This window comes from Orbicella franksi, chromosome 2, assembly GCF_964199315.1.
Source record: "Orbicella franksi chromosome 2, jaOrbFran1.1, whole genome shotgun sequence".
Taxonomy (NCBI): domain Eukaryota; kingdom Metazoa; phylum Cnidaria; class Anthozoa; order Scleractinia; family Merulinidae; genus Orbicella; species Orbicella franksi.
This window is the reverse complement of record NC_138146.1, coordinates 14,552,138-14,578,205: the sequence shown is the minus strand read 5'-3', so window position 1 is coordinate 14,578,205 and position 26,068 is coordinate 14,552,138. Positions and strand designations below refer to the sequence as shown.

At 38.1% G+C, this 26,068-nt stretch overlaps 1 protein-coding gene across 2 annotated transcripts; it reads left to right on the top strand.

The window, feature by feature from the left end:
- The first annotated feature begins 119 nt into the window (after nt 1-119).
- LOC145478104 (protein SERAC1-like) lies at nt 120-25,451 on the top strand. Of its 2 annotated transcripts, XM_081456017.1 has the most exons (18): nt 120-247; nt 2,320-2,353; nt 3,613-3,752; nt 4,473-4,574; nt 4,979-5,107; nt 5,627-5,748; nt 17,785-17,928; nt 18,454-18,567; nt 19,921-20,083; nt 20,347-20,384; nt 21,059-21,174; nt 21,262-21,379; nt 21,821-21,921; nt 22,536-22,633; nt 22,992-23,043; nt 23,129-23,259; nt 23,634-23,777; nt 24,519-25,450. In XM_081456017.1, exons 1-18 carry the CDS (start codon nt 235-237, stop codon nt 24,641-24,643), a joined length of 1,884 nt encoding a protein of 627 aa, XP_081312143.1. In that variant the 5' UTR covers nt 120-234; the 3' UTR covers nt 24,644-25,450. The 2 variants fall into 2 exon arrangements, with proteins under 2 accessions (XP_081312143.1, XP_081312144.1); XM_081456018.1 differs by lacking the exon at nt 2,320-2,353 and having other exon boundaries at nt 24,519-25,451.
- The last annotated feature ends 617 nt before the right edge of the window (nt 25,452-26,068 follow it).

Genomic DNA, 26,068 nt, shown 5'->3' with positions numbered 1-26,068 from the left:
GTTTTTCCAAAAGTGCGTAGTCTGCTAGCGTGACTGAAATGGCGTTACATTAAAACTGTTGCAAGTGATCTGGGTCAAAGCGGTCGCGCACAACGCCTGTTTGTTTTTCAAAAAAGAAAGACGTGATGTTGGAGTGGCGCGCTCTTCCAACTGTGGTTCGGATGCAGCATTTTTCTTACGTTCTGTGCGGTGCTTCTATTTGTCAGAAAGCTCCAACGACAATGATTTGACAATATGTCATGGAGAGGTAATAACTGATCTAAAACAACATTTATCAATCTTTGATGTGTGATTACAAAAACATTCAGCTCCGAAGATCTTTGAACTCTGTCTACTGTTTTGATCTAGCAGTTGAGAGCCCTTTGCTTCCACTGATCATTTGATTGAACCACTTCGCCCAGTGCAGCTGTTGTTAAGTTTCCTTTATCTGCGTCAACACCCTTTGATCTTACCTTAAATGTACAATTGTAAATTTATGCAAAACTAACCTTTAGCCTGCTGTATGATGAAAAGTTTTGTGGTGAATGTGTAAATGCGAGATGTGTTAACATTATAATTCCTACACTAAAATTCTTGACTCTAATTAGTTTTCCACACACCTATGGTCTATTTGCCACAGAACTGACGTGGGTGGGTGTTTAGTTACAGGTTTCCAATTTCAACTTTTCATTACTGGATACCAGTAATTGGACACCTTTGGACATCTGTTATTGGACAATTATGTGTGCTTCTTAGTATTTCCCTACAGTTTGTAAGACATCTGGAAAATAATATTAATAGCTTTTGCTCAAAAGAAGTTCTTGAAGCTTTCTTAACCTTGAATTTGCTATCAAGCCTTATCAATAATTTTTGAAGAAGGGGACTTTTGATTTAAAAAGAAGGCAGCAGTTGGTGTTTTTTTGTGTTTGAGGAGAGAGGTGAATTTCAGTGTTAACCTCCCCATTGAATGTTTTCAATTATTGTTATTCACATTTACCCTGGTAGTTAAATTTGGTTTCAATTATTGTTAAAACTTCGTAAAAAATGGCAAATTATCTAAAATTATGAAGTAAGTAAAATATAAAACAAATAAAATTTTTATGCTTGTATTATGGATTAGCTGAAAATAATATGCCATGTCCCCAAATGCTGCGTGCACACACTAATTTGTCCCAAAACTAATTTAATACTATTTTATAGTATTTGGACCATATCACTAAAGAATTGGCATCTTTTTTTTACTATGAATTCTCTTTCGCCGTTGCACGTAGTTTTTTAATTACTGTATCTTAAAATTAATGATAAACTTCACAATGTGTTTGAGCTCTAAGGTACCTTCGGGAACACATTTTTTGTGCTGACTCTTGCCAATGCCATTTTTTACGCAAAATAATTATTACAAAAAAAAACAAAACAAAGATTGTGCTGATACATACAGCAATCATTTTATTTGCTCTGACTATACGTGTGCTGTGTTATTTTTCTTTTAAATGACACAGTTTGCTGCAGGTTTTAGTCTTTTTGTTATAAAGGTTTGTTTGAAAAAGTGAAGATGCATTTAGAACACAGCAATTTTTCAGATTCTTCTTTGTTACCAAAAGAACTGTTCTAGTTCATGCCTAGTACACTGTAAGTCAAAAAATTGAGACCGAATGCTGTAATAAATATCTCTCGGAAATATGCTACAGTGCTTGTATGTCTGAGGTCCACTAGTTTGAATTTCACAAAATTTGGCAAGAAAGTACTTCAATAAGAAAATAAGTACTAAGTGGATTATCAAAAATATCTGCAGTTAAAGAAGGTTATTGACCAAGCGTGAGGTCAAGATGTCTGGATAGCGGCCAAGTTCACAGTATAGGATTCAGTTCTTCTTGCTTGCTTAAGGAGCTAGCCCTATTATAAATTTAGTTATTAAAATTGTGTTAGTACAGTATGCAAGCAATGTTGAAACTAGGTTGTTGTTGCAAATGTTGAAGAAAGTAACATGTAGATTTTCTGCAAATGAACAAACCGTTACCTGGTAGTAAAGGCCTGTTTAAATCTATTTGCATTAGCATGATCACACATAAAAGTAACCTACTTTGCTTCCTGAAGTTGCTGACATTTCATATCAGTCTTTGGTGCTGATTGAAAAGGCTGGTTATTGATACAAATAGAGCTTATGCTGTACAATTTAGGGAGTAATATCATGCTGTTACGATTGCATCACATGTAAAAAGTTTCAAAATGGCCTCGCACTATGTCAGTGCTAATTTCAATTTTGAAATTACTTGCCCGATTACTCGCCGAATTCTACTTACCTAATTTCACATCAGCAGCAAAATTCTTTTTAATTCACAGGCCCTCTGCAGCTTTGTGCATCCATTCTTGCAGGGTAAGAGCAATAATAATGATTAAAAGTATCTTCTGTTTACCAAATAAAGAAGCCTAAGCTGTGCTGTGTACACGACAAGCATTTGAGAACACGAGGGAAATGTACAAAACACGAGTCGCAGGTGTGTATCTTCTACATTTCTTGGGTGTTTTCAAATGTCCAGAGTGTTTTATCACAGTGTAATACACGGCTTAGGCTTCTTCATTTGCTTTATGATATAGATTTTACACGCTGCCAGTAGAAACAAAAAAGCACACAGATCGACAAACTGACGCAATTTAATACCACTGAAGGGCTACATGCCTCGTCTTCAACTTCGCAGAGAACTCCATCACAAATTTCTTCAAAGAAAATATTTTTCGCCATCTCTAACAAAAATGTTGACTAGAGGTAATGTGGTGAAAAACAATAAAACATGCTTTTTCTATGTTTTATACTCTGATAAAACATGGGTTTTTGACCAATCAGAGTGCGTGCAGGGTCCTATCTATATTATAATAGAAGCTATAACTCTGTATTGAATAATAAATTAATTTGAAAGATGAAAGGCTCAGCATGTTGTGAGTGTGGACAAAAGTCCCCGAAGGATTTGAACCCATGATCAGATCTTCCAGATAATCGTTGGGTACTCTAACCACTGAGCTTCTGAGAGACTCATTGCTAGCTACATGTAGGCCATTTAATAGATTCATATAATAAAAATATACAGGTATTTGGTTCTGTGACTGATTTTTAACACTACAGTAACTGATAATACCAATAAATTTGCTAGCGTAAGAGTAATTTATTATTGTTACATCAACCCTACTTTCACAGCCCCTCAAAAGTATATATCACCTAGTATCATCTAATAATAATAATAACAACAACAACAACAACAACATTTATAAGGGTTGTAAAGAATGAGTGTAATTTGTAATTTGTTTGTAAGTTAGTATTTCCCTGACATATATATTGTCCTAAGAATTTTTATAGTTGTGATTTTTTATAATAATAATAATAATAATAATAATAATAATAATATGTATTTAGTTTTTTTATTCTGTCAATGTAAATGAAGAAATAAATGAATTCAAAAAAAAAAAATAATGATAATAATAATAATAATAATAATAATTTAATCACGTTTTCACTTTAGAGTGCTATTTACATTTACTGATCAACAGCGCTTTACAACTGAAAATACTACAATAAAATTCAAATTTGTAAAACTAATTACATGTACCGGTATATATCTCTCTCTTGTTGTATTTCTTCAGTGCTGGCTTCATGACATGGGAAATTGCCCATAATATTGAAAGTGTGCTTGTCAAAGAGGAGAGGAAAACTCATGCTGGCTTTGATTTTACTGCTGATGTTAATGCTGATAGTAGCCATGTCTTAGCTGAATGTGTAAGAGGTATGTGACAGATTTGAAAGAGAGATTCACACTTAAGAAAAGCCATCATGAACATTCTATACAAAGGTTATGGTAGTAAACTTTAAAATCACATCATGAGCAAAGCAAAAATAGATCTTACTGAGCTGTGGCCAGCTAGTGCTGTTTCCGAAGGTTTTGGTATACCCTGTAAAATGAAGTCTATCTTCAATGGCAGATTTATAATAAGAATATTTATTTTTTATGCAGTCTTGCCAACATGAGATGGATAGTGGCCACTGCTGAAGAACTCTAAACCTATATTAGCCAGTGGTTTTAATATAATTTGTAGATAATACAAGGTAAAAAAAAGAGTTGAAGTCTGCATACAAGCTAAGTGGCGCATCAGGCCAGAGCTTATCCTGGTATCTGTAGCATGAAACGACTAGGAGTATTTCTGCTCTCCCCTGGATGGGATACTGGTCCATTTTAGGGTTACCCCAGCATTAAGTTCGCTGGTACCCACTTATACTGTACACCTGGGTGGAGAGAGCACTGAGAGAGTAAAGTGACTTCCCCAAGAACACAATGCAGTGTCCATGGGCAGGGCGCAAACCTGGACCACTCAATCTGGGGACGAGTGCACTAACCATGAGTTCATTGTGCCTCGCAAAGATGATACAAGACAGTATAAAATTTATGAACAATTTTTAATGAAATAATGATTAGATCTGAGGGTATTCTTATTCCTCATTTTTCTAGTACCTTGGTTAGATGAGGCTTGGAATTACACCAATACAGACAATTGGCAAAAGGCATTGTGGTCAAATGTGCCAAACAGTTTAGTTACCCAGTTTTCTAAAGGTACCACTGTGTTATCGTGATACATGTATGCCAGTAGATGTACCTTCCTAACAATGTTAAAAATTAAGTTTTGATTCTAAGATACATGTATTTAAGTTAATAACTACTAACTACTAACTACCAACTACTCACTACTAAATAAAATTGAAATAAGTAGATGCTTCTAAAAATGCTAACAAACTGAGGTCCTGTTTTATGTAGGACCCAGTTTTTATAACTAAAATGGTCATCCTGCATAGATATGTTTATTTATTATTATCATTATTATAATTTACAAATGGATAATCATGTTGTTTTGTAAAAATTACTTCTAAATTCTCAATAGCTGTGTAACAGTTTCTAATTTTCATCAGTTAATTATTGATGAATCTTGCATGTAACATTTGGTAATTGTTTTCTTACAGCCCTGTCTTCTCCATTGGCCATTCGTTTTTCAATACCTCAGAAATTCCTTGGTTTTCTTCAAGAATTTGACGATGATGATGCTAGGATTCTTGGAACACAAATGTTGGCTTCACTTGAGATTCCTGATGGTAAATAATTTGTACCTGTAGCTGTATAATTAATGATATGGTTTTCATGATCATGGTACAATAGAGTAAGTGAAGTGAATAGAGGGTACAGCAGGTGATATAAATCACGAGGGTGGGTGTAAGTCTGAAAATGTAAAAGAGAATGTAATCTGAGTTCAATTGAACATCTTGTACCATACTGCAAGGCTGCCATGGGATTCAACTTCATTGTTTCCATGTACAATAAGATAATGAGTTGCCTTTGGTACTGTAAGTAGTTTTTTCTGGCTAAAAAAATAATGGGAAAGTGGGAGAGTCATCTTGGTCCCTCTCTCATACATTTTTGCCAACATTTTCCATGGTCACCATCACTTTTATGACAATCAGGTTATTAGTGTATAATTCTAGGCTATTAAAAGTTTATAATTATTGTTAGAGTCACCTGTTGCACATTTGCTTGACTTTGATTGTGATTAAACTCTTGCATGACAAGTGACTAGTGTGTGCTCTCTGTTTGTCTCTCACCCCTTGTAACTTTAGAGGCAGAAACTGAGAAGCTGAATGAACTTGTGGCATCTTGCGATAACAGAATACTGATTGGTTTGGCCAGGTTACCAGGGCTTGATACCAGACTGCTTGGTGTGCACAGAACAGAACCAGAGGTTAGGCCACTGAAAATACATACATCAGAGTCCCACATTTATTGTGACATATTCACAATATCCTATCCCATGCAAGAACATTGGGCCTGTCCATCATTGCATGCTCATTGTCAATCATTGTTAGTGATAGGGATATATAACTGAGATATAGTTCGATTTTATCTGGCGTACATACTACATGTAGTTATGCAACACTTTTGAGTGGTATACCATGGAATATCCCATGAATCACACGGGTCTGCACATGGACCAAGTGGCCCGTCAGACTGGCCTGTATCTCTGGTATCTGGTAGCCTGAATTGACCAGGAGTATTTTTACTCCCTCCTGGATGGGATGCCAGTCCGTCATAGGGTTACCCCCCCCCTCTCCCCCCCCCCCCCATTATTAAATTCACCAATACCCATTTATTCACCAGGGTGGAGACACGCACTGTGAGAGTAAATGAAAGGCCGCGTGCAAGAACGTCCCCTAGATTTTTTGGGCATTTTGAAAGTGCTCAAAAATAGCTGAATTTTGGCATGTAGGCTTCGTTGTACCTGAGAAACATTGCTCTGAATTTTTTTGGCTGGGGCGCTCTTCGTTCTCTAGAAATAACGTATGCAAAAAGCTCAGTTTTCCAAGCGGCATCTTTTGGAGATCTTTTGTTGAACAAAAAACGAAAGAAACCTTATTATTTTGTTGAACAGCAAACAGGCAGACTGTTTACAGTGTATTCCACTGAATCTTAGCTGTCTTAAAGTCAAAGGAAAATAGTATATAGAGCGGAAATCTGGGAACAGATTGTTTACATCGGTTATTGTGACGTAAACACAACTCGTGAATCGATCGAGCGGCAAACGAAATACCATCGAACGAAAAAGAGATGTGCCGCATTAGAGCTCTGTCAACTAATATCTTAAGCATAGTGTTAAAGTACCTTGTGTGCCTGCCTGGTGGTTGAGAGGCATCATAAAGCCTCAATAAACCCGTAAGTCGTCAGCACGTTTTAAAGAATCAAAATGTGTTCTGAAACTTCGAAGGTAGCTGATATACCGTAATTGTGTTATCGGCGTTCGAAGTCAGATCGAGCCAGGCAGCAAAGTCCAAGAGCAGTTCTTGCCCAAGAAAAATACCCTCTCGTGAGTTGTGGCCCATTTGCCAAGCGTTGCTAGTGTCAAAGTTTGGAAAGCGAGAACTGGTTTTTGAGTGATAAAATTTGTCTTGTATCGACCGCCATGTTTTCCCGCGCACGAGGTTTTAAAGACCCTTCCCGGCATGCATTGCGATCACGTTCTGCTCGCGTTTCTCGAACTGGTAACTAGATTGTTTCGGCTTTTTTCACTTAAAGGTAATAATGGCCAACCAGGGGTGGGGCAGAAGACTCCTGAAATTTTCGTATAGGCATCATCCAACAAAAAATGATGTCACATCCGGTTTAAGCTGCGCTTCGCGGTTCGTTTCACAAAGCGAGAAAATGGCGTTTCGATTACTCACGATTTCCCTCTATTTGTAAACCATCAGTTTCGTTTCATTTTATATTGAGGATGGAAAGATGTTGCAGACACATTACTTCGACTTTTTAAGCAAAAATTTCGGGAAAAGAGAAAAGTTTATTATTGTTTTGAAGCAAAATAACGGAGAGCCTTTGGTCATCGTTGATCGAATTTTACACATTTGCAAAACTGGTGTTATTCCGACTTTTGGTTCTTGTTGTTCGTGATTTAGTGATAACAATAAGTGCAATAGCCTATAATGTTAACAACAACCTGGATGAAGTATTGCTGGCCATAGTTTGCACTGTGTACTACGGGAACGTAATTAACAGAAGCCGTTTAGCTCCGAAAGTCGCTGTCACCAGAGCTTTTGTTGCTCTTGGCTCACGTGTATTGGTAGAAGAGACAAGCTGGATCGCATGCTGAAGGTCAGTATCCCACATTCCCACATCTTTCGTTGAAGATTGTTGTTTTCAGTAAGATACAGTACATATATATTGATACTTTGGGGTCATCAGTCTCTTTCTCTGGTGAGTGCTTTTAAAACGCCCAGTAAAAGCTTGATTCACGGCATGGAAGCTTATGTCTCGCTGGATCGAAATTCGAGCAAGATTTCTAAGTTCTAGTCTTCTTTAAAAGTAATTAAATCAATTATTCAAATCCAGGCCATCAGGGGGAATCTGCCATTGAAGCTGCCCAAAGTTACGGTCCTCTTTAAGGACCTTCCCCTTTGAAAATCGTGGGGGTGTTCTTTGAGGCAAACAGGTCCCATTTATATGGTCTCGAGTACCCGAGATAACCCTCCCCCTCAGGCAAAATGTAGCCCCTGTAGGCCAAGTAAAAGTTGACCCTGCATGATTTTTTTTTTTTTGACCCTGCATGATTATTGGTAACTCCTGTTAAATAATCAAATGTGCAAGTATCCCTCTTTGTTTAAGTTTCCCTCAGTCATTTGATCACAGTGTGTTTTGCTGAGTTAATTTTCTCTTCTTTGATACAAATTGCTGCTTTAAATCTTAAATCTAGACATTACGTGACACTCGCCATGCTGAGAGTTGTTCCAGTTAGGCGAGCCGAAGTGTTTACGTATACTCAAAGAAAAGTTGTTGGTTACTTTACCTGCCAAGGCAAGTCAACTCGCTCACCTGAATTGTCTCACCCCAAAGTCTGGTTTGTGATCCTCGTGTAAACAGTTGGTTGAATTTTGCAAAGAAATAAGTGAAAAGTTAGGTCCGCTAGGGTAACTCAGGGAAAGGGTTGTCTCTGGCACACAAGAGCCATTCTATTTTATTTCCATTTTCCCTCTTCCTCTTCCAACTGATTATGCGAAATGTACTGTCCAAAATCTTTATGGGTACTGGTGTTTGAGAGTGTCATCTTTATCACTACTGTGGAATGTACCTCACCTTACAGACACCCCCGTTAACACAGCCACCTCGTTATTATGGCCACTCTATTCTGGCTAAAACAAAAGCTCAGTTGGTCATTTTCTTATTTATTAATTATACAGTCAGATTTTTGTGGCCTGTTGGTGACCAGATTAACAGAATTCTGGCACATTGTAGGAGTAATTTATGCAACGTGTAGTTCCAGAAAATATCCCCCTCGCCCACCCCTCTGGAAATTCCTATTGAGCTTCATACGTTTCTTTAAATTTTTTGGTCTTATAGAATCCCCCCACCCCCCAGGAAATTCCAATCCCTTCTGTGGGGGGAGTATGGATATTTTCTGGAACTGAACAATTTACATGTATAGTAAGCAACAGGCATCATTTTGATAGTGAAGTCCCATGTATACATGTAACTCTTGATTATTTTGAGATTTTATCTTTATTATGTCATCAATGCAATAATATTTTGATTCCTGCTCCAGCGGGAGGAGGGGGGAGGGGGAAACTCTTCTCTATGTGCTATATATAGCTATGTGCAGCCCCAAAGGGTATGGTTATTCAGCCGTTTTGGTCATAAATACTCTAGGGTAAGGCTTTTGCCCTCTAGTCTTTAATTTGGTATGTTTTTTAGAATAAGCTACCTCAATTTTCATCATTATCGATAAGACCATCAACAAAAGTCCTTCAAAACTTATGTTTAGGGCAACTGTAGCAGTCGCAACAGTCATAAATGGGGTAGGGAAAATCGCAGATTATGTTCATAAATAGGTTAAGGGTTTAACTTTTGTGAAGAGGGTGGCACTGACCCCCATCCAATTTTCCTGGGATGTACCAAACACATTTTCTTAGCAGTTACTACAGTCTTGCTTTATTGAATCAAAATAGTACTTACTGCCAGGTACTTTATAAAAGTATAACCCCTCCAGAAGCCTTCACAAAGTACATGTAATATCAGGTGCTAACAATAATTTTTTTTTGCAGCTGATTAAAATTTAGTATTAAATTGTACTGAACTGGTGCAGATTTAATATACATTATATTTTGTCACACTTTGTTCACACTTATTTTAAGACTACTCAGCAGCAACTAGTACCTCTTGTATGACCATGCAGTAACAGTATATTCCAAGAAAAAATAAATACATGTATATGTATTACTATCCTGCCTGGAAGAGTGTGTAGAGACAGCACACAGTGCAGTGCCCTACTGTATGTCTTTTGTTAGGTATAATAATCTTAAATTTAGAAGACTTGTAGTGATCTTTTAGAATTCACATAAAAGTTGATATCTTGACAACTTTCCTTTAGCTGTGTCACTTCATGATAAATTAGCAGTTTGGTATGTTGTAGCATAGAACTTCAATTAAGTTATCACACCGGTATCACAGAGGTCATGGGTTGGAATCCAGTTCATACCTAATTTTTTTTTCAGGCTATAATTTCACCTTTGCTCAAGTTGTGTATAGTTGCAATGATCAATCATGTCTTTATAAGTTAATCAATGTATATATGTCACACTGACTTATACTTTAACATTTTATCTTAAAGTTGGTTTATTTGTTTTATTGTGTGGTTCTAGAAAATGTCCAATTACCCACCCCAAGGAGATTATTGGAAATTCCAAGGATGGGGAGGGTCTCAAAAGCCAAACTTTTTAAAGAAAAGTATTAATCAAAATTGGAATTTCCATAGGGATGGGATGGGGAGATATCTGTTTAATAAATAGGTAAATAATATGTACAGACCCATTATCTGATGTGAAGACTGTGCAACATATCCTGGCCAATGAGCTGCCAAGGTGTAGCATCCTTGTTATCAATTTCAAGTACCAAATTAAAGAAGATCAGCATGTTAGATGGGAGAGGGGAATTTTTCAAAATATCACGAACTAAAAATATATATATATTTTCCAAACTCAATCATGTTAGTAGTGTTAGTGTCTGTTTATTTATTTATTTATTTATTTATTTATTTATTTATTTATTTATTTATAGAGATAGTCATACATTCTGGGAAATATTCTGGGAGTCTCCCACATACCATTTAGATCATCCAGTCCCCCAGGAAAGTTATGAAATTTATTGTCCAAGTAAACTACTGAACCATGGCTCCAGTGGGGACAGTGCTATTACGATGCAATTTGCAGATGTGCTACATAATATGACCTTAACAGTTTTGGTACCATGGCAACAGACTGCATTTCAGACCTTCCCTGATATTCTAGGCTTTTCTGGCCACCTTTGGAGTTCCATTTTGATATTTGCCAATGGTGCTTCATCTGCATGATCCAGCAAGCCTATTAAATAGTAAGGTCGAAGTCATGGCCTTGATTAATGTTTTTCAAGCTGAAAATCACTGCATTATTGAAATTGGGTTAGAGGGGACTGGAAAAGATTGAGTTGCCAATTGGGAACATATTTTTTATAGCCATATTAATGTGTTGCCTGTAGAACTATAACTGACTACCAAGTTTCAATGATCTCTGCTGTATATATGGTCTGCACTTGATGTAATATTGCGTTTGGTGTATGACATCATCAGTCCTCTCATTTGCATATATTTTACACATTTTAAACTTAAATATCTCCAGAACTAATGCAGATATTTGCAAAGGTAAACAGTGCTTTTTGTAATGTAAAGTGGAATTCTATTTGATACTCCTAAAAAGTCTGAATCAAGGGGTAAAAATTTGATGATAGTAGCATGCCAAATCATTGAGTTGAATTTATGCTGCTGACATTTACATGTACTGTAAGGTGTTGAAGAGAATTTTGGAGGGGAATTTGGTGTGTTTGTTGAATTGCCAGAGGTTGGTTGGTTGGTTTTGTTATTGCTTTGTCATTATCTTCCATGTATTTTTTTTTAAAGCAGAGTGGTTGGTAGCAAAAGCAAAACTGGCAATATTCTCACTTACCTGTGTTTCTAAAGTCATGTTTTTAGGTTTTTGTGGTTAATCTATTAGTAGCTGCACTGTCTTAAATTACAACAGAGAAGATGTGATTTTAATTATGTAAGTTATACTTTGGTATCGTTTGTACCAAAATTATAGTAACGTTCTGGTTCAATACATGTTTGCCTCTGCATTGATTTGATTAAACTACTGTAGTTTATTTTTTAATCGAATTTAATTCTGTCAAAAGGGAGGTGGGAATCTAAGAGCAATAGTAAACTAGACCAACAAATATACGGAAATCTACCACCATTGCTTTCGTGGCTGGGTAGAGATTAATCCAAGTCAAACCAAAATTGGAAAAAAAATTACTGATTTAATGTGATTATGGAAATGTTGAAGGGTTGAAATGGGATCCTGGTAATAGAAGAGTAGGAATCCGGACTGAGGGGGTGGGTGCTTGTGAATTTACGAACCTCTCTGAAAGTGAAAGCAAACTGTAGGTTTGAAAAGTTTAAAGCAGAAGTAAAAATTATACTTTAATATATCTTGTTTATTAAGGTGGTAAATGAGCAAATACCCACTTACGGTGAGTCATTGAAACAATGACATAATTTATATTTGTCTTTTCTTAGGTGGTTACTTCCTGGCATATACACCCCACACAGGCATACAATGCTATGATTTAGATGATGCAACCTGCTTTCCCATGTTTAACATACATGTAAGAGTGTCAGTGGACCAGGGTACAAGTGTGATTTCTCTACTGATAATGAGAATTATAATAAAGATGCAAAACCACTCTGGTGTGATTAATTTAATTATTCCATAACAGTAAAGTGAACCAGTTAGACCAAAGGTTGAACTCTGTAAGATCAGGTGTACAAAAATTAAATAGAAAATTTCACTACATCAATTTTATTAATTAAGTAAACTTCTTTGCAAAATATATTTGGTATGTTGTTGTCTGGTAAGAATATATTTTGGAATTTTTTTCTGGGAAATGTTTCCATTTAAAAATGTAGCTCAGATGCCACAACTATAATTCTCGTTTCTGTGGTGCTTTCTTTTGTGGTAAATTGTGAAAACAAATTATGTTGACCTACATGTAAGTTAAAAAAATGTACAAGTAGTAGCTCTTCTGAAAAAAAAAGTTAATTTGTTGTTGTTTCTTCCTGTTCATTTTTTCCTTGAACATTTTTATTTTCCTAATAAGTAGTTTAGCTAGCCATAAAAGTGATTTGTTGTCTCTGAGACCATTTTCAAGATAAAAAAGTGATTTGTATATAAAATTTGATTTTTTTTTTGGGGGGGGGGGGGGTGGGTGGGGACCTTTTCAGAATTTCCCTACAAAGATCACAAGGTACAAGGGAAGGGGCAAAAATAGAATTTTAAGTGTTAAAACATATGTTTTCATTATCAGTCTGGCCCTCTCTGTGAAGCTGCAAAGTGTACTTGAGGATAATGTTATACCCATTTTAATTCAAAATACAAATGGAAACTTGGATTGACAATCACTTAATCTCTTGGCACTGTTTTGTTTTTTAATAATTGCCTTTTTTCACAATACAATAATTTGAACATCTTTGTTACACAAGCTGGTGGGGGGGGGGGGGGTATTCTACAAAATTTTAAATGGAAAGGCCTTATCTCAAGGTCCATTACCCCTTACCCTTTTGTATACATTTGTACCATTTTGATAGAAATGGCACCTCTTTTGTCGACCTTACATTGCAAAAGGGTAAATGTACCCCTTTAACAAACCTTTTTAAGAATACTGCGTCCCTTTTCTATTCCCTTGGAAAGAGGTTAATAAACAATATTATAGAATCTCTTCATTCTGGCTGAGGAGAGTAAATGAGAGCTTTTCAACAACATTTTGGAACCAGAAGAATGGAATCCCTAGAAAACAGATTTTCCTACCCTTTCATACACCTCAACTTGTGAAATCCCTATCATTTTATACCTGAAGCCTGAAAAAGGTACTCATCTTGAGCTGAGCCTCCCCACATAGGTCATTACAGAGAGCCTTCCCACATACACAAGTCAGGAACTCTTGACAAGTACTGTAAGTAGTGATGAAGCTGGCTTCAAGACTGGTCTGAGCCAGCTTCTTCACTTTTTTAGCACAAACTTGTAGCTCTCTGTCAATTTCTAGTACGAAACCTTTTCTTCGCTGATCTGGTCCAAGTTCACAGACACTAGCATCACTCTCACGACACTGACTCTATCAATGTCACTCGCAGTCTGATTCTTCAGTTTCACTGCACCATGCTTCATCATCACTCATCATTGTTAGACATGAGTTCTTTAGCTTGTAAAATTCACCAGCCTGTGTTGCTATTGCCTGTTCCCAGACTTCCTTTTATGGCTAGATGTAGGGGCATGAAATTTCACTACTGTTTACGAACAATTTGTTCAGATGGCATATTGAAAGAGTGATGAATTACTGAAAATTGTCAGTATTGTTAGTGTTCTCTCATTCCCTTAAGGATTGAAATATCTTGATGTAAGATTACATAGAGAAAGCACACTGAAATATAATGCACAATTTTTTAGTAACCTTTCAAAATGGGTTGCCAATATGACAAGGATTAATAAATAAGGAACTTGGTCTGCAAACAGGGCAAATAAGAGGGTTTGAAGAAAAGGTGCATGGTTGACCTCAGTGGTGGGGGGGGGGGGGGTATTGGAACTTAGCGTTGCTGACGTTTAACACGGTTGAAACGGAAAAATAAATTTGATTATAAATGAGAAAAAACCACGACATGCCCAAATTACTTAATCGCCGTTAAAACTAATCCTCTTGCTTTTTTTAAGGGGTTCACGGCCTGCCTGTAACGAAGCGTTTATCAATTAAGGGATTGCTTAGGGAAAACTTATCTTGTTTAAGGTTCTTAACCAATCGTAACATTTTATGGCATCAGTTTGAGTCATGAGCAAACACATGAGTTTGTGTTAGTGTCGATCGGCAAGAAAGTTCTGCAAAGCGCGTTACGTGTGTGGGTCTATTCTTGCAGTGATACGATTAACAGCACTCAAGTACTCTCGAGTGTTGGCAACAGTAAATTTTAAAAAAGGCGCTTCTGTTAATAAGGTTCCCCCATGTCTAGAAACCTGTCATTGTGCATTTTTCTTAGTGTGATGCCCACCTAAGAGAATAGGATATTTGAATTGAGTGCAACTTACCTAGAATTCATCATTTCCACACAAACGATGACTCCTGTGGAATTCAGCGAGGAAGAAATGGCGACATTTCGTAAAAAACACGCCTTCAAAACAGCGTGTTTTTGAATAAATAATTACCCTGTCCTTCAAACAAACTGATATGACGAGGAAGAAGACAAAATTTTGTTTATCGTGGCCAAATAAAACGTTAAAAATACCGGTCGATTGCAAAATATTGCCATTTTACTTACTGAGAGAACGATTATGCCATATTCAAATTTGATTTTGCCGCTCAGCGCACTTTTTGACCGGATGTGACGTCATTTTTTGTTGGATGATTCAGATACACAAAAAGTGCCAGGCCTCGCAGAGTGTTCTCCCCCGCCCCTGTGGCCAACAAGTAGCGATCGATTGTAACATAGATCTGTGATCCAGGTTGTGTTGATTTTATTTCATATCGGCATGATTTGTAGTGTTTTGAACTTCTGGGATCAGCGGACATGCAGATGTATGGAGACCCGTACGTTGCGCAGAAGGGTTAATTTGTTAATCCGTTAGGCGGTGCGTGACATAAAGCTACGATCGCGTTTGTCGAAAAATATGTATTTATCTCGTGATTTTTAGCCATTTAAGACGTTGCTGTATTTGGAAAAGTGCTTATTTGATGTTTATTTGTTCAATGCAGATAATCATTGTCCCAGATAACCAAAGTAAGTTCCAGATGTTAACACTATTTTCCGGCCGCCATATTTTACCTATTTAAACCTGAAATCAACATTTTTGAGCTTATACGTTGCGTGAAATTAACATTTTGCTGTTTTCTAAGTGAAATCAACATCCTTTCCGTCACGCGTTACGTGAAATCAACATTTTTACGTATCATACGTAAAAATGTCTAAAGTTTAGACCTGAAATTAACAATTTTTAGCTTATAAGTTGCGTGAAATTAACATTTTGCCGTTTTCTAAGTGAAATCAACATCCTTGCCGTCACGCGTTAACGTGAAATCAGCATTTTTACCTATTTAGACCTGAGATCAACATTTTTGAGCTTATAAGTTGCGTGAAATTAACATTTTGCTGTTTTCTAAGTGAAATCAACATCCTTGCCGTCACGCGTTAACGTGAAATCAACATTTTTACCTATTTAGACCCGAGATCAACAATTTTTAGCTTATACATTGCGTGAAATTAACATTTTGCTGTTTTCTAAGTGAAATCAACATCCTTGCCGTCACGCGTTAACGTGAAATCAGCATTTTTACCTATTTAGACCTGAAATCAACATTTTTGAGCTTATACGCTGCGTGAAGTTAACATTTTGCCGTGTCCTAAGTGAAATCAACATCCTTGCCGTCACGCGTTAACGTGAAATCAGCATTTTTACCTATCTAGACCTGAAATTAACATTTTTGAGCTTATACGCTGCGTGAAGTTAACATTTTGCCGTTTTCTAAGTGAAATCAACATCCTTGCCGTCACGCGTTAACGTGAAATCAGCATTTTTACCTATTTAGACCTGAAATTAACATTTTTGAGCTTATACGTTGCGTGAAATTAACATTTTGCTGTTTTCTAAGTGAAATCAACATCCTTGCCGTCATGCGTTAACGTGAAATCAACATTTTTACCTATTTAGACCCGAGATCAACAATTTTTAGCTTATACATTGCGTGAAATTAACATTTTGCCGTTTCCTAAGTGAAATCAACATCCTTGCCGTCACGCGTTAACGTGAAATCAGCATTTTTACCTATTTAGACCTGAAATCAACATTTTTGAGCTTATACGCTGCGTGAAGTTAACATTTTGCCGTTTCCTAAGTGAAATCAACATCCTTGCCGTCACGCGTTAACGTGAAATCAGCATTTTTACCTATTTAGACCTGAAATCAACATTTTTGAGCTTATACGCTGCGTGAAGTTAACATTTTGCCGTTTTCTAAGTGAAATCAACATCCTTGCCGTCACGCGTTAACGTGAAATCAGCATTTTTACCTATTTAGACCTGAAATCAAAATTTTTGAGCTTATACGTTGCGTGAAATTAACATTTTGCTGTTTTCTAAGTGAAATCAACATCCTTGCCGTCACGCGTTAACGTGAAATCAGCATTTTTACCTATTTAGACCTGAAATCAACATTTTTGAGCTTATACGCTGCGTGAAGTTAACATTTTGCCGTTTTCTAAGTGAAATCAACATCCTTGCCGTCGCGCGTTAACATGAGTCAACATTTTAAGCACTTTTAAACCTGAAATCAACAAATTTGAGCTTATATAAGCTGCGTGAAATTGACATTTTGCTGTTTTCTAAGTAAAATCAAAGTCCTTGCGGTCGCGGCGGGCCGATCCTTTGTTATAATAAACCGAGGCGAGACTTCGACTTATAACAAAGGCTTGGCTTGGCTATTATAACAAAGGATCGGCTCTGTTTATCATAACAAAGGCCCGGCTTCGTTTATTTGAAGGACTCGGCGGGAAAAGGGCGTCAGGTATTTTAATCAAAGGTGAACTTTGTCGAAAACGCTCCAAATTTCGCATGCAGTTTCGTTCAGGTATGTTAAGCAATGTCCCGTAGTTTTCGCGCTAAAGTTCGCTTCGTTCTCGAGATATTGCGTATGCAATAAACCACTCGGTTTTTCCAAGCTGTGGGCCTTTTTTGCATACGTTATTTCTCGAGAACGAAAAGCAACCCAGCGAAAAAAACTTCAGAGCAATGTTTCTCAGGTGAAACGAAGCCCACATGCCAAAATTCAGCTAGTTTTACGCACTTTCAAAAATGGCCGAAAAATCTAGGGGACGTTCTTGCACGCGGCCTTTCAAATGTTCTTGCCCAAGAACACAACATAATGTCCCTGGCTAAAGCTGGTACCCAGACCTCTTGATCAAAAGCCAATTGTTCTTATTATGAGGCCACCAGGCCTCCTCCTCCTCTTGTGGCATGGTATAAAATGTACTATCCCTTGAGCCCTTGAAGGTAATTAAAATAAGTTCTCCAGGTGCTAAATCGAATCATTATGTTAAGATAAATTTACTGTTTTTTAAGTAGGAGTAATACATGAATAGAAAGCTGCATTAAAACACCATCAGATTAATTTTGATTTTTTTGTCTGTAAAGGTTGCTGTACCATTACCAGGCTCAATTGAAAGTGACCTGCAAGCTTTGCTGTTAAAGTTACCGCTAACTGGCTTGGACCCTTGTACAACGTGGTTCACTAGAAATGCCATCTTAACTGGCAAATCAGCTAGTCAGCATCGTAGGGTAAGACACAATAATATTTCCAGTGCTTATATTAAAGCCAGTGTAGCTGTCTGCTGTCCAATGAATGTATTTGGCTATTGACCACGCATGAGGTCAAGATGGCTGGATATTGGTTTAGTTCTTTTTTTTTTTTTTGCGTGTTTATGGACCGAGACGGAGTCAAGGACCAAACAAGCTTAGCGCTTATTCGAGAGGGGGCGCTTATTTTCAATTTTGGCCGATAGTAGGGGCGCTTATTCAAGGGGGGCCGCTAATTCGAGGATTTACGGTATGGAAAAACAAAAATAATTTCTTGTGGGACACAATGGATAATCGACCATAATCCCGGAAACAGGTCGTTTCGCCCCAAGTCGTTTTCACCCTAACAAACAGCTTGGGGCGAAACGGCCCGGACCGGGTAAGATAGGGCCGTCTTGCCTGCTCAGGCAGCCAATCACAGCGTAGGATTCGGTTCATCCTGCCCGCTGATGGAGCTTGCCATATAGTAATTCATATTAATACTGATTTCTGTTTTCTTATCCATAGTCTCTGTTCTGGAGTTTCAGTGGTGACAGTCTGTCTTTTGCTCACACGCTCAGCTCTATGCCGGCCGAACAGGTGGAACTGTACTATCTTAAAGCTCTCACAAGGCACTCTATGGTATGAACATGCTTGGCAGTTATTCCATGAACTCTTGTTGGGAATGACTCGGCTGGCTATAATAATCCCATATCCAACAAGTATGGGTGGAATTATTGCTTCATGACCCTTTATCAAAACACAGCCACGAATATCGATAAATTTTGCTTTTTGGGAAAAAAAAATGGAAGATGTTTTGTCGGGCATGGAACAAATAAACAATAGCCTCCATTTGGCGCGGAGATATGCTCGGATATTTGTTCCGAGAAGCGAACAGTAAATATTTGATGTGTTATACTGGCTGATATGCATGTAAAGTGGTTTCTAAGCCAATCAGTACTCTGAAAATACATTATCTTTTGCTTCAGTTTTTCACAATAAAGAACGTTAACCATTACAAGAGATCGTTACTAAAATATTATACAAATGCTGTAGATATTTTTGATCAAGAAGATATAAGGACGTGGCGGACAATTTGCCCAAAGTGCAATACCGCTAAGACCTTAACGCGCCCACCGCATATCTGCTTTTAAGCTCCCTATACTAGATTTAGATTTATATATATTGTATAATTTTGTCTGTTAATTATATCTAAGGGGGCCGCTGTAATTGGCTAAGCTGTAGCGGCTCCCCTGGCCATTTTGTTTTGTTTTGCTGTCTGTTTTTTTTTTGTTTGTTTGTTTTTTTGCTTCCTCTTCTTTTTCTTTTTCTTTATGTGTAATAGTAGGCCGAAGCTTAATAAATAAATAAATAAACCCCCGACAAATGTCTTGTTGATAATAAGACGCATCACGACCTACATTGTGTATATCAGCTACTGTGTATTTATAAAAGATCCTATACACGAAAGGAAAAAGCACTGTGTTATAAGACCTTATATGAAGGAGACTAGTTTGCATTACATCAGTGTTTACACAAACGGAAGCGTGAATGAATGAGGCAAATTTCAATCTCGCACAAATAGCAAGTGGCGCTATTTCCACTTCTTCTAAACCATCACAGTGTAGTGCCCAGAAGGATTTCTCACGCGTACACACGTTTTTCTCTCTCCCGGGTCGTATTAGGCTGACGTATTTCCACAGACGTATTTCCGGCTGTCGGCAGAGACAAGCGACAGCGGGAAACAGGCAAGACGAAAATAGGAGAGGTTTGCACGCAGGCTAACATAACTGGTGCCCATAGGAATTTAGTATTTTTTTATGTTTTAAAAATGAAAAGCAATCGAAAACACGTCCATCACTTTTATTAGTTTAGCTAAGGTTTCCCGACAGTGGCGGTTACTCCATGATCGGGCGTTTCGATAGTTTATAACACTTAGAGCTACATCACCTCATGAAATACCTGTTACAGTAACTGAATTACTCCTTACTTCAGGTTCCTAGTCATCGTTCTCTGATGGTGGAGAATGGAGTCCTGGATGTGATATTTCGTGAAATTAAACATCGGTTTCACAGTCTCAGAATTAAACGGGAGATTGGCCTCTTACTCGGCAACTTAGCCTTAGAAGAAAGTGCTCACGAAGGAATGGTAGAACAAGGTAACCCCTAGCTGGATTGTAAGTCTTCAAGCGTTTCTAGCCCTTTTTCCTTGGAACTTCTGTACCATTTATAGTAAATACAGCTAACATTGCGAAATACGTTGGGTATAACGTGCTCTTTAGGGCTCTCGCTGTGCATGATGTATGTATGATTCCAAGTTATTTTATGTGCAACTTTTATTAAAATTTCCTTTTTTTTCGTTTTGTAAGTTATCAGTGCACTTTAAAGTGGACAATTTAGTGATAATTTTTTCCTTTCACAGGCTGTTTGCCCCTTCTTCGTTCATGGCTGTATTCGGATGTAAGTAATAGCAAGGGTGAGAACATTCTTGTTTTCTTTATCCAACATCGATCGACTACCCGCGATGTCGGTAGCATTTCAATTTTCAGAATGGAGCAAACGACTCGATTGTCAATTGGCAGCGACGTGACGTAACAAAAGCTGCCCTGATTAGCTTTCGTCACAACTTTGCACGATTTATACCTTTTTTTCTGATTGGAAAACAAGAATCGATGCAAATGCGGAAAATCAGATAGACGATGAGTGGAGGTGCGGTTGTTTCATGGTTAGTGCGCTCGCCTGCGGATCGAGTGGTCCGGGTTCGAGACCTGGCCGGAGACATTCTGTTGCGTTCTTGGCCAAGACACTTACTAGATACTCTCATAGTGCCTCTCTCCACCCAGGTGTGTAAATGCGTACCGGAGAATTTAATGCTAGGGGTAACCCAGCGATGGACTAGCATCCCATCCAGGGGAGAATATAAATATACTCCTAGGCGCTTCATGCTACTGAATCCGGACATAAGATTCGGCCTGATGAGCCACTTGGCTCGTATGCAGACTTTACCTTTACCTTTAACTCTTTAATAGACACATTCTAATGCTTTAGAAATAGGACTAAAGCCATATTCTGTTTTGTATGTTGTTACGGTGTCATAATGATCGCATTGTTCGACCAGTGTCATTTTGTTTCAGGACGTGGCCCTGTTTAGTCATGCTGTCCGAACTCTTGCCAATCTAGATAGAGACTTCTGCAAGGACGAGAGTTACGAGAACGGCGTTTACCTGCTTCATCCCCAGGGGCGGTTCACGTAAGTGGCAGATGTTATTTTGCACGAACTTTGATACAATTGCTGTTAACAGACTCTCACTCTCTCTTGCTTTGTTCTTCTTTTTAGCTCCAGTGTCGATGCTGATGTGGTATTTGTTCATGGTCTTCGTGGCGGCCCCTTCATGACTTGGAGGCAACAAGAAGAGAAGGACGTCAAGCAATCTGGCACGGACTGTTGGCCTAAGGTACTTCAGGCTGAATGAATTCCGCTCTTTTTTTTTTTTTTTTTCAAGCATTTGTCTGTATATTACTCTTGAACTTTCGCACATCTTAGTCCGGTAGCAACTGAGTATATAGCCCGAAGAGCGATTGATTGAACCAGGAGCTGGCAAGACCAAAAGTGATCAACATTCAATCAGCATTTGAATACATTGTCAAGCAAACACATGGCAAAAATAGAGAACATTTTCGGACTATGGCATAATCCTTCCTCCGTTTCGACCTGGAACCAAGGATTTCAATATCAAAACAATGCAGAAAACTGAAATGTGTCAATCTTGAGGCCGAACGGGTTTTATGTTTTCGTCGTATTGTCATGTTGCCTCTTCTTGCGTTTGAAACTCGTGTTTTATAACTTAGATCCGATATTCTTGATTTAAAACCATGTTGTTTCGATTTCTCTAAAGTCCTGGTTGGTTCGTGACGTTCCTAACATCCGGGTCCTTATGGTAGAGTATGACACGTCACTGTCGCATTGGGTATCCCAGTGTCCTCAAGAACCCGAGACGTAAGTTAACAGTTGAACTTCTTTTACGGCTTTCCTGTAAAACTGGCAGACGCGGTGAACTGTAGCTTTAGTAAATTAGCACATCCCATAGATAACAGTTTTATTTTGCGTGCTCTTATAACATACTTGAACTCTCGATATCTTTTATTAGCATGGAAATCGCGGTCGAACTTTTCGTGTTAAAACACTTACTATCTTGATGTCAGCAAGATCCTGATGTATGGTCAACTCGCCCTGTGGCAGCTCTGTAAATATCCACTGCCACAGTTGAACCCCGCTATCTCGAAAAATGGCTCAAGATGGTAGGGCTCAATATAGCCGATAGTAAGTGACTGAAAAAACATATCCAAGGGAAAGCAATTTGAGTTTGAGATAGCGGGGAGTTCGAGATAACTGAGTTCGAGAGTAGCGAGTTTCTGTTCTAATTACCTCCACTTGTGTAATATTTGCATGAACATGAACGGAATCAAATGTTCTTCCATCCTGCTCTGAAATGACCACAGAGAAATCGACGACTGATTTTGAGCTACACAGAGAACGCATCTTACCCAAATTTGTTCCGTTTGAAGGTGTTTGCTGGCTGATGGTTTTCATAATTTTTTGTACTCCTTTAGTCGGTCCTTGATGTATCGCAGTGAGGAGATAAGACGCAAGCTGCGCAAGGCGGGAGTCGGTAAACGTCCTGTGATATGGGTCGTGCATTCAATGGGAGGTAAGTCACTTAACGAGCTATGGATATCGTAAGTAAGAATAGATCCTTTGAGGTCCTGGGATATGGGTCGTGTATTCAATGGGAGCAAAGCCGGGTAACAAGCAATGGAAGTCCTTTCCTTTTCCAGTGGCGGAAAGTGCAGCCCTTTCCTGTCTATCTGGAAAAAGCTGAGTCGGCAGTTTTTTTACAGAGATGTTGCTACGTAACGTTGCGCATCTTATGACGTCATGCTGAAACGACGTACCAACAAGTACTCTCACTTGTTTTGATTGGAATGGATTATTAACGGGAGCCACGAGTGCTTCTACGAAAATTTTCCTAGTTTTCTTTTGAGTTAACGCATTTTTTTCCTTCCGAGGTTTGTTGGTGAAGCAACTTTTGCTGGATGCGGAGAAAAACGACGAGTTTCGGTGAGTTGTAAAACGTCCATCTTAAATTTGTTTCATTGTCAATAACGAATGTAGAAAGTTGTTTACTGTTGTTAACTGCTTTCAGGTGCATGTACGACAACACGAAAGGTATCGTGTTTTACAGCACGCCTCATCTGGGCTCTGCTTTGGCGTCCTACTCATCCCAGGCCCGCCACCTTCTTTTGCCGTCTGTTGAAGTGAAAGAGCTCTGCCAGAGTAAGTGTGCGAGTGAGTGATTTTTATTTGACATTTACTAGCAAAGCCACCCTGGAATAGCGGTTAGGAGATGCGAGTTAAGCTTTGACTCACTAAAGGATTTCCGGGTGTGAGCATGTAGTCTACCGGTAGTGGAGTCGAATCGAAACCTGAGTTGACTGAATTCGTATTCAGTTGTGAAATTCCGTTATTCTCTGTATTGTAAAAGATATTCCAGTTTTCACCCTTCACGCATGCGGCTGACTTCGTGCAAACAAACTGCACAGGCCCGTTGAGACCTTTTACTGAGGAATCAGGAATTATAAGAGTAGGTTCTGATGGGAGAAGTATCATTCTACAATAAATTTTGTTTGTCGCTGCCTTGTTCACTATAGAATCGCCGTTCTTGGCCACTCTCCACGATAATTTCCTAGCGTTGGTTCAACGACATCCAGTAAAGTTGCTTAGCTTCGGGGAGACTGTACCAATGAAGCTGTCGTGGATGCTTCAAACAGTTCTTGTGACTAATGATTCCGCAGGTTAGTGAACACTTGACCAGTGACGTTCGAAAGTAGTTCTGCCGGTCGTCAATTTTATTAGTTGTCTTGTGCAGTGAGCTGAAAAGTTCGCGTAACATGCCCCTTAGTCAATCAGGATGGAGTTGTCGTCTTCTTAGCCCGCAGTGAGATGCAGTAGGAAAACCACTCAATATTTGGCTGACATGGCAGCACTCCCACTGCCCTTGCCACCATTTTGATGTATCAGATCCGAGTTTTGGTTCATGCCGAAGTTGTTAGCTCTTTGATTACTTGTTACAGCTTGCAGTCAAAACAGCTCAGGCGTTCCTGCCAAGGGTGAATGAATGAGTTCATTATCGGAAATTCGATTTCATTACTCGTTTCCTCCGTTCTTCAAGTGAAGGGTAGAAAATTCAAAACAAGACTCGATCCAATACTCGAATGTTGATTTTTGATAATGAACTCATTCATTCACCCTTGGCAGGAACGCTTGATGAGCTGTTTTGACTGTAGCGACATTCATGTGAAGACTTGGAAACCTGACTGTGTTGGAAATTCACTTATTGTAAAGTGATACCGCAGTATCAATAACAGCGTCTCGTTCTTTTGTTTTTCGTTGAACTTACATCATCGTCATTCCCATGCACAAGTCGCGACATTTCTTTGCTTATTCTCGTCAGCTGTCTTCTTAAGAATATCTGCGTGATGTATATCGCAAGAATAAACTAGCTTTTAGTCACCTGAAGCTGTTTTCTCCCGTAGATCTGGGTGTTGGAGAATTTTTACCACTCGATGTGGACCACGTTGATGTTTGCAAGCCCAGCAGCCAAACTGACGAGAGATATTTGAAGACTTCCCAGTTTATACAGAAGCTGATATCGGAATAACGTTCTTTCAAAATTAATTTCGAACTTTTTTCCTTTCAAGTTTCGGATATTATTTTGTTTATTTCAGTTCCAGCTACCATTATTATAGTCACCACCCGCTAAAGTCTGCCTTTGAAATGTTCTTTTCAGCCTTCCAATGGTCGCAGTTATTTTTTCAATATTATAATTTTTTTCATTGCTCTAAAGGGGTTCTGTCTTACATAAATATGAAGTCATATCAACGACGATGTTAAGGAAAACCTATACATCATTGTAAAAGGCATGTATTTCAACTTTAGGCCAGAAGAGATTGAAACATATAAGCTTATGTGATCCTTTTTCTGGGCTAATAATAAAGGAAATAATATGTTATCAAGCATGTTTCAAAATATGACTTTATTCTTCCAAACGTTTCTTCTTGCTATAAACGTATGTAATCATTTCATAGTTGTGTATTCTTAATCGATCATACAAGTCACGTTTACAGCTGAAATGTGTCTTCTTGATAAGATCAATTGACAACCCCTGTCATAAAAAAAAGTCTTTGGATGTCAAGCATTACCTAGAAGCTTACCCTTTTATTTGTTCTTTTTCATGGCTTTGTTAATAACCATAACTTTCTCTCCATCCTTTTGGCAGTTGGACATACAAATGTCTATCGTTCTAAGGTCCAATAAAAGCTTTATAAGATTGTTGTGTGACCTAGTGCGTTAATCAATAGCGCGACCAGCATCTAACTTCTCTCTGTGAGTGAAGAAACCGGTGATCGAAAAAGATTTTGGTTTAAAATCGAGTTCTTTCAAGCAGAATTGAAGGAAATGTATGTACAACTCAGGGTGAGAAAACTTTTAGAGATAGCTGTTCAGGGCAGGTGACCGTTTCCTGATAACCTGTGTTTGACTAAGAGAGAAACTGCTCTGCTCCTTTGCATTATATTCTTGCCTACTTTTAACAGTACTTTAATTGGTCAGGCTGAATTTAACAAAGGTTTTATACCTAGCGTCACAAAAGTTTAAATATTCTAAAACTGATTATTCCACGGAGTTTTGTCATCAACTGAGTTTTTAAATCTTCTTCATAAAATAGTATATACACTGGTTTCCGTTTGAACTAGAACTTAGTTTTGACATGACAGTTCCCTGAGCCAAGCACCAAAACAAAGAAAAAAAAAAACAAGTATTAGTTATTGAAGCTGATCTTTTTATTCAGGTTGAATAGGTTCTGTCAAAATCAACGTGTCACAATAATAAATAAAGTTCTATTACGTTTATCAAAAAAAAAAAAAAAAAGCACTACGTCGACACGAATCGCAAAAGAAACAGCTTTCAACCAAAGAATTAATGGACTATCAACAAGATGGTTTCCTTTTCAGCAGCTTGGCCTGGGATTCAAGTGCACTGAACATAAGGATGAATTTTCTACATCAGTTCCTTTGTTACTAGGAAG

Excerpts from the sequence above, each read along its gene's own strand:
- LOC145478104 (XM_081456017.1), top strand. Across the intron at positions 17,929-18,453 it reads CAGCTAGTCAGCATCGTAGG|TCTCTGTTCTGGAGTTTCAG; the intron begins GTAAGACACAAT and ends TCTTATCCATAG. Across the intron at positions 23,260-23,633 it reads AGTGAAAGAGCTCTGCCAGA|AATCGCCGTTCTTGGCCACT; the intron begins GTAAGTGTGCGA and ends TGTTCACTATAG.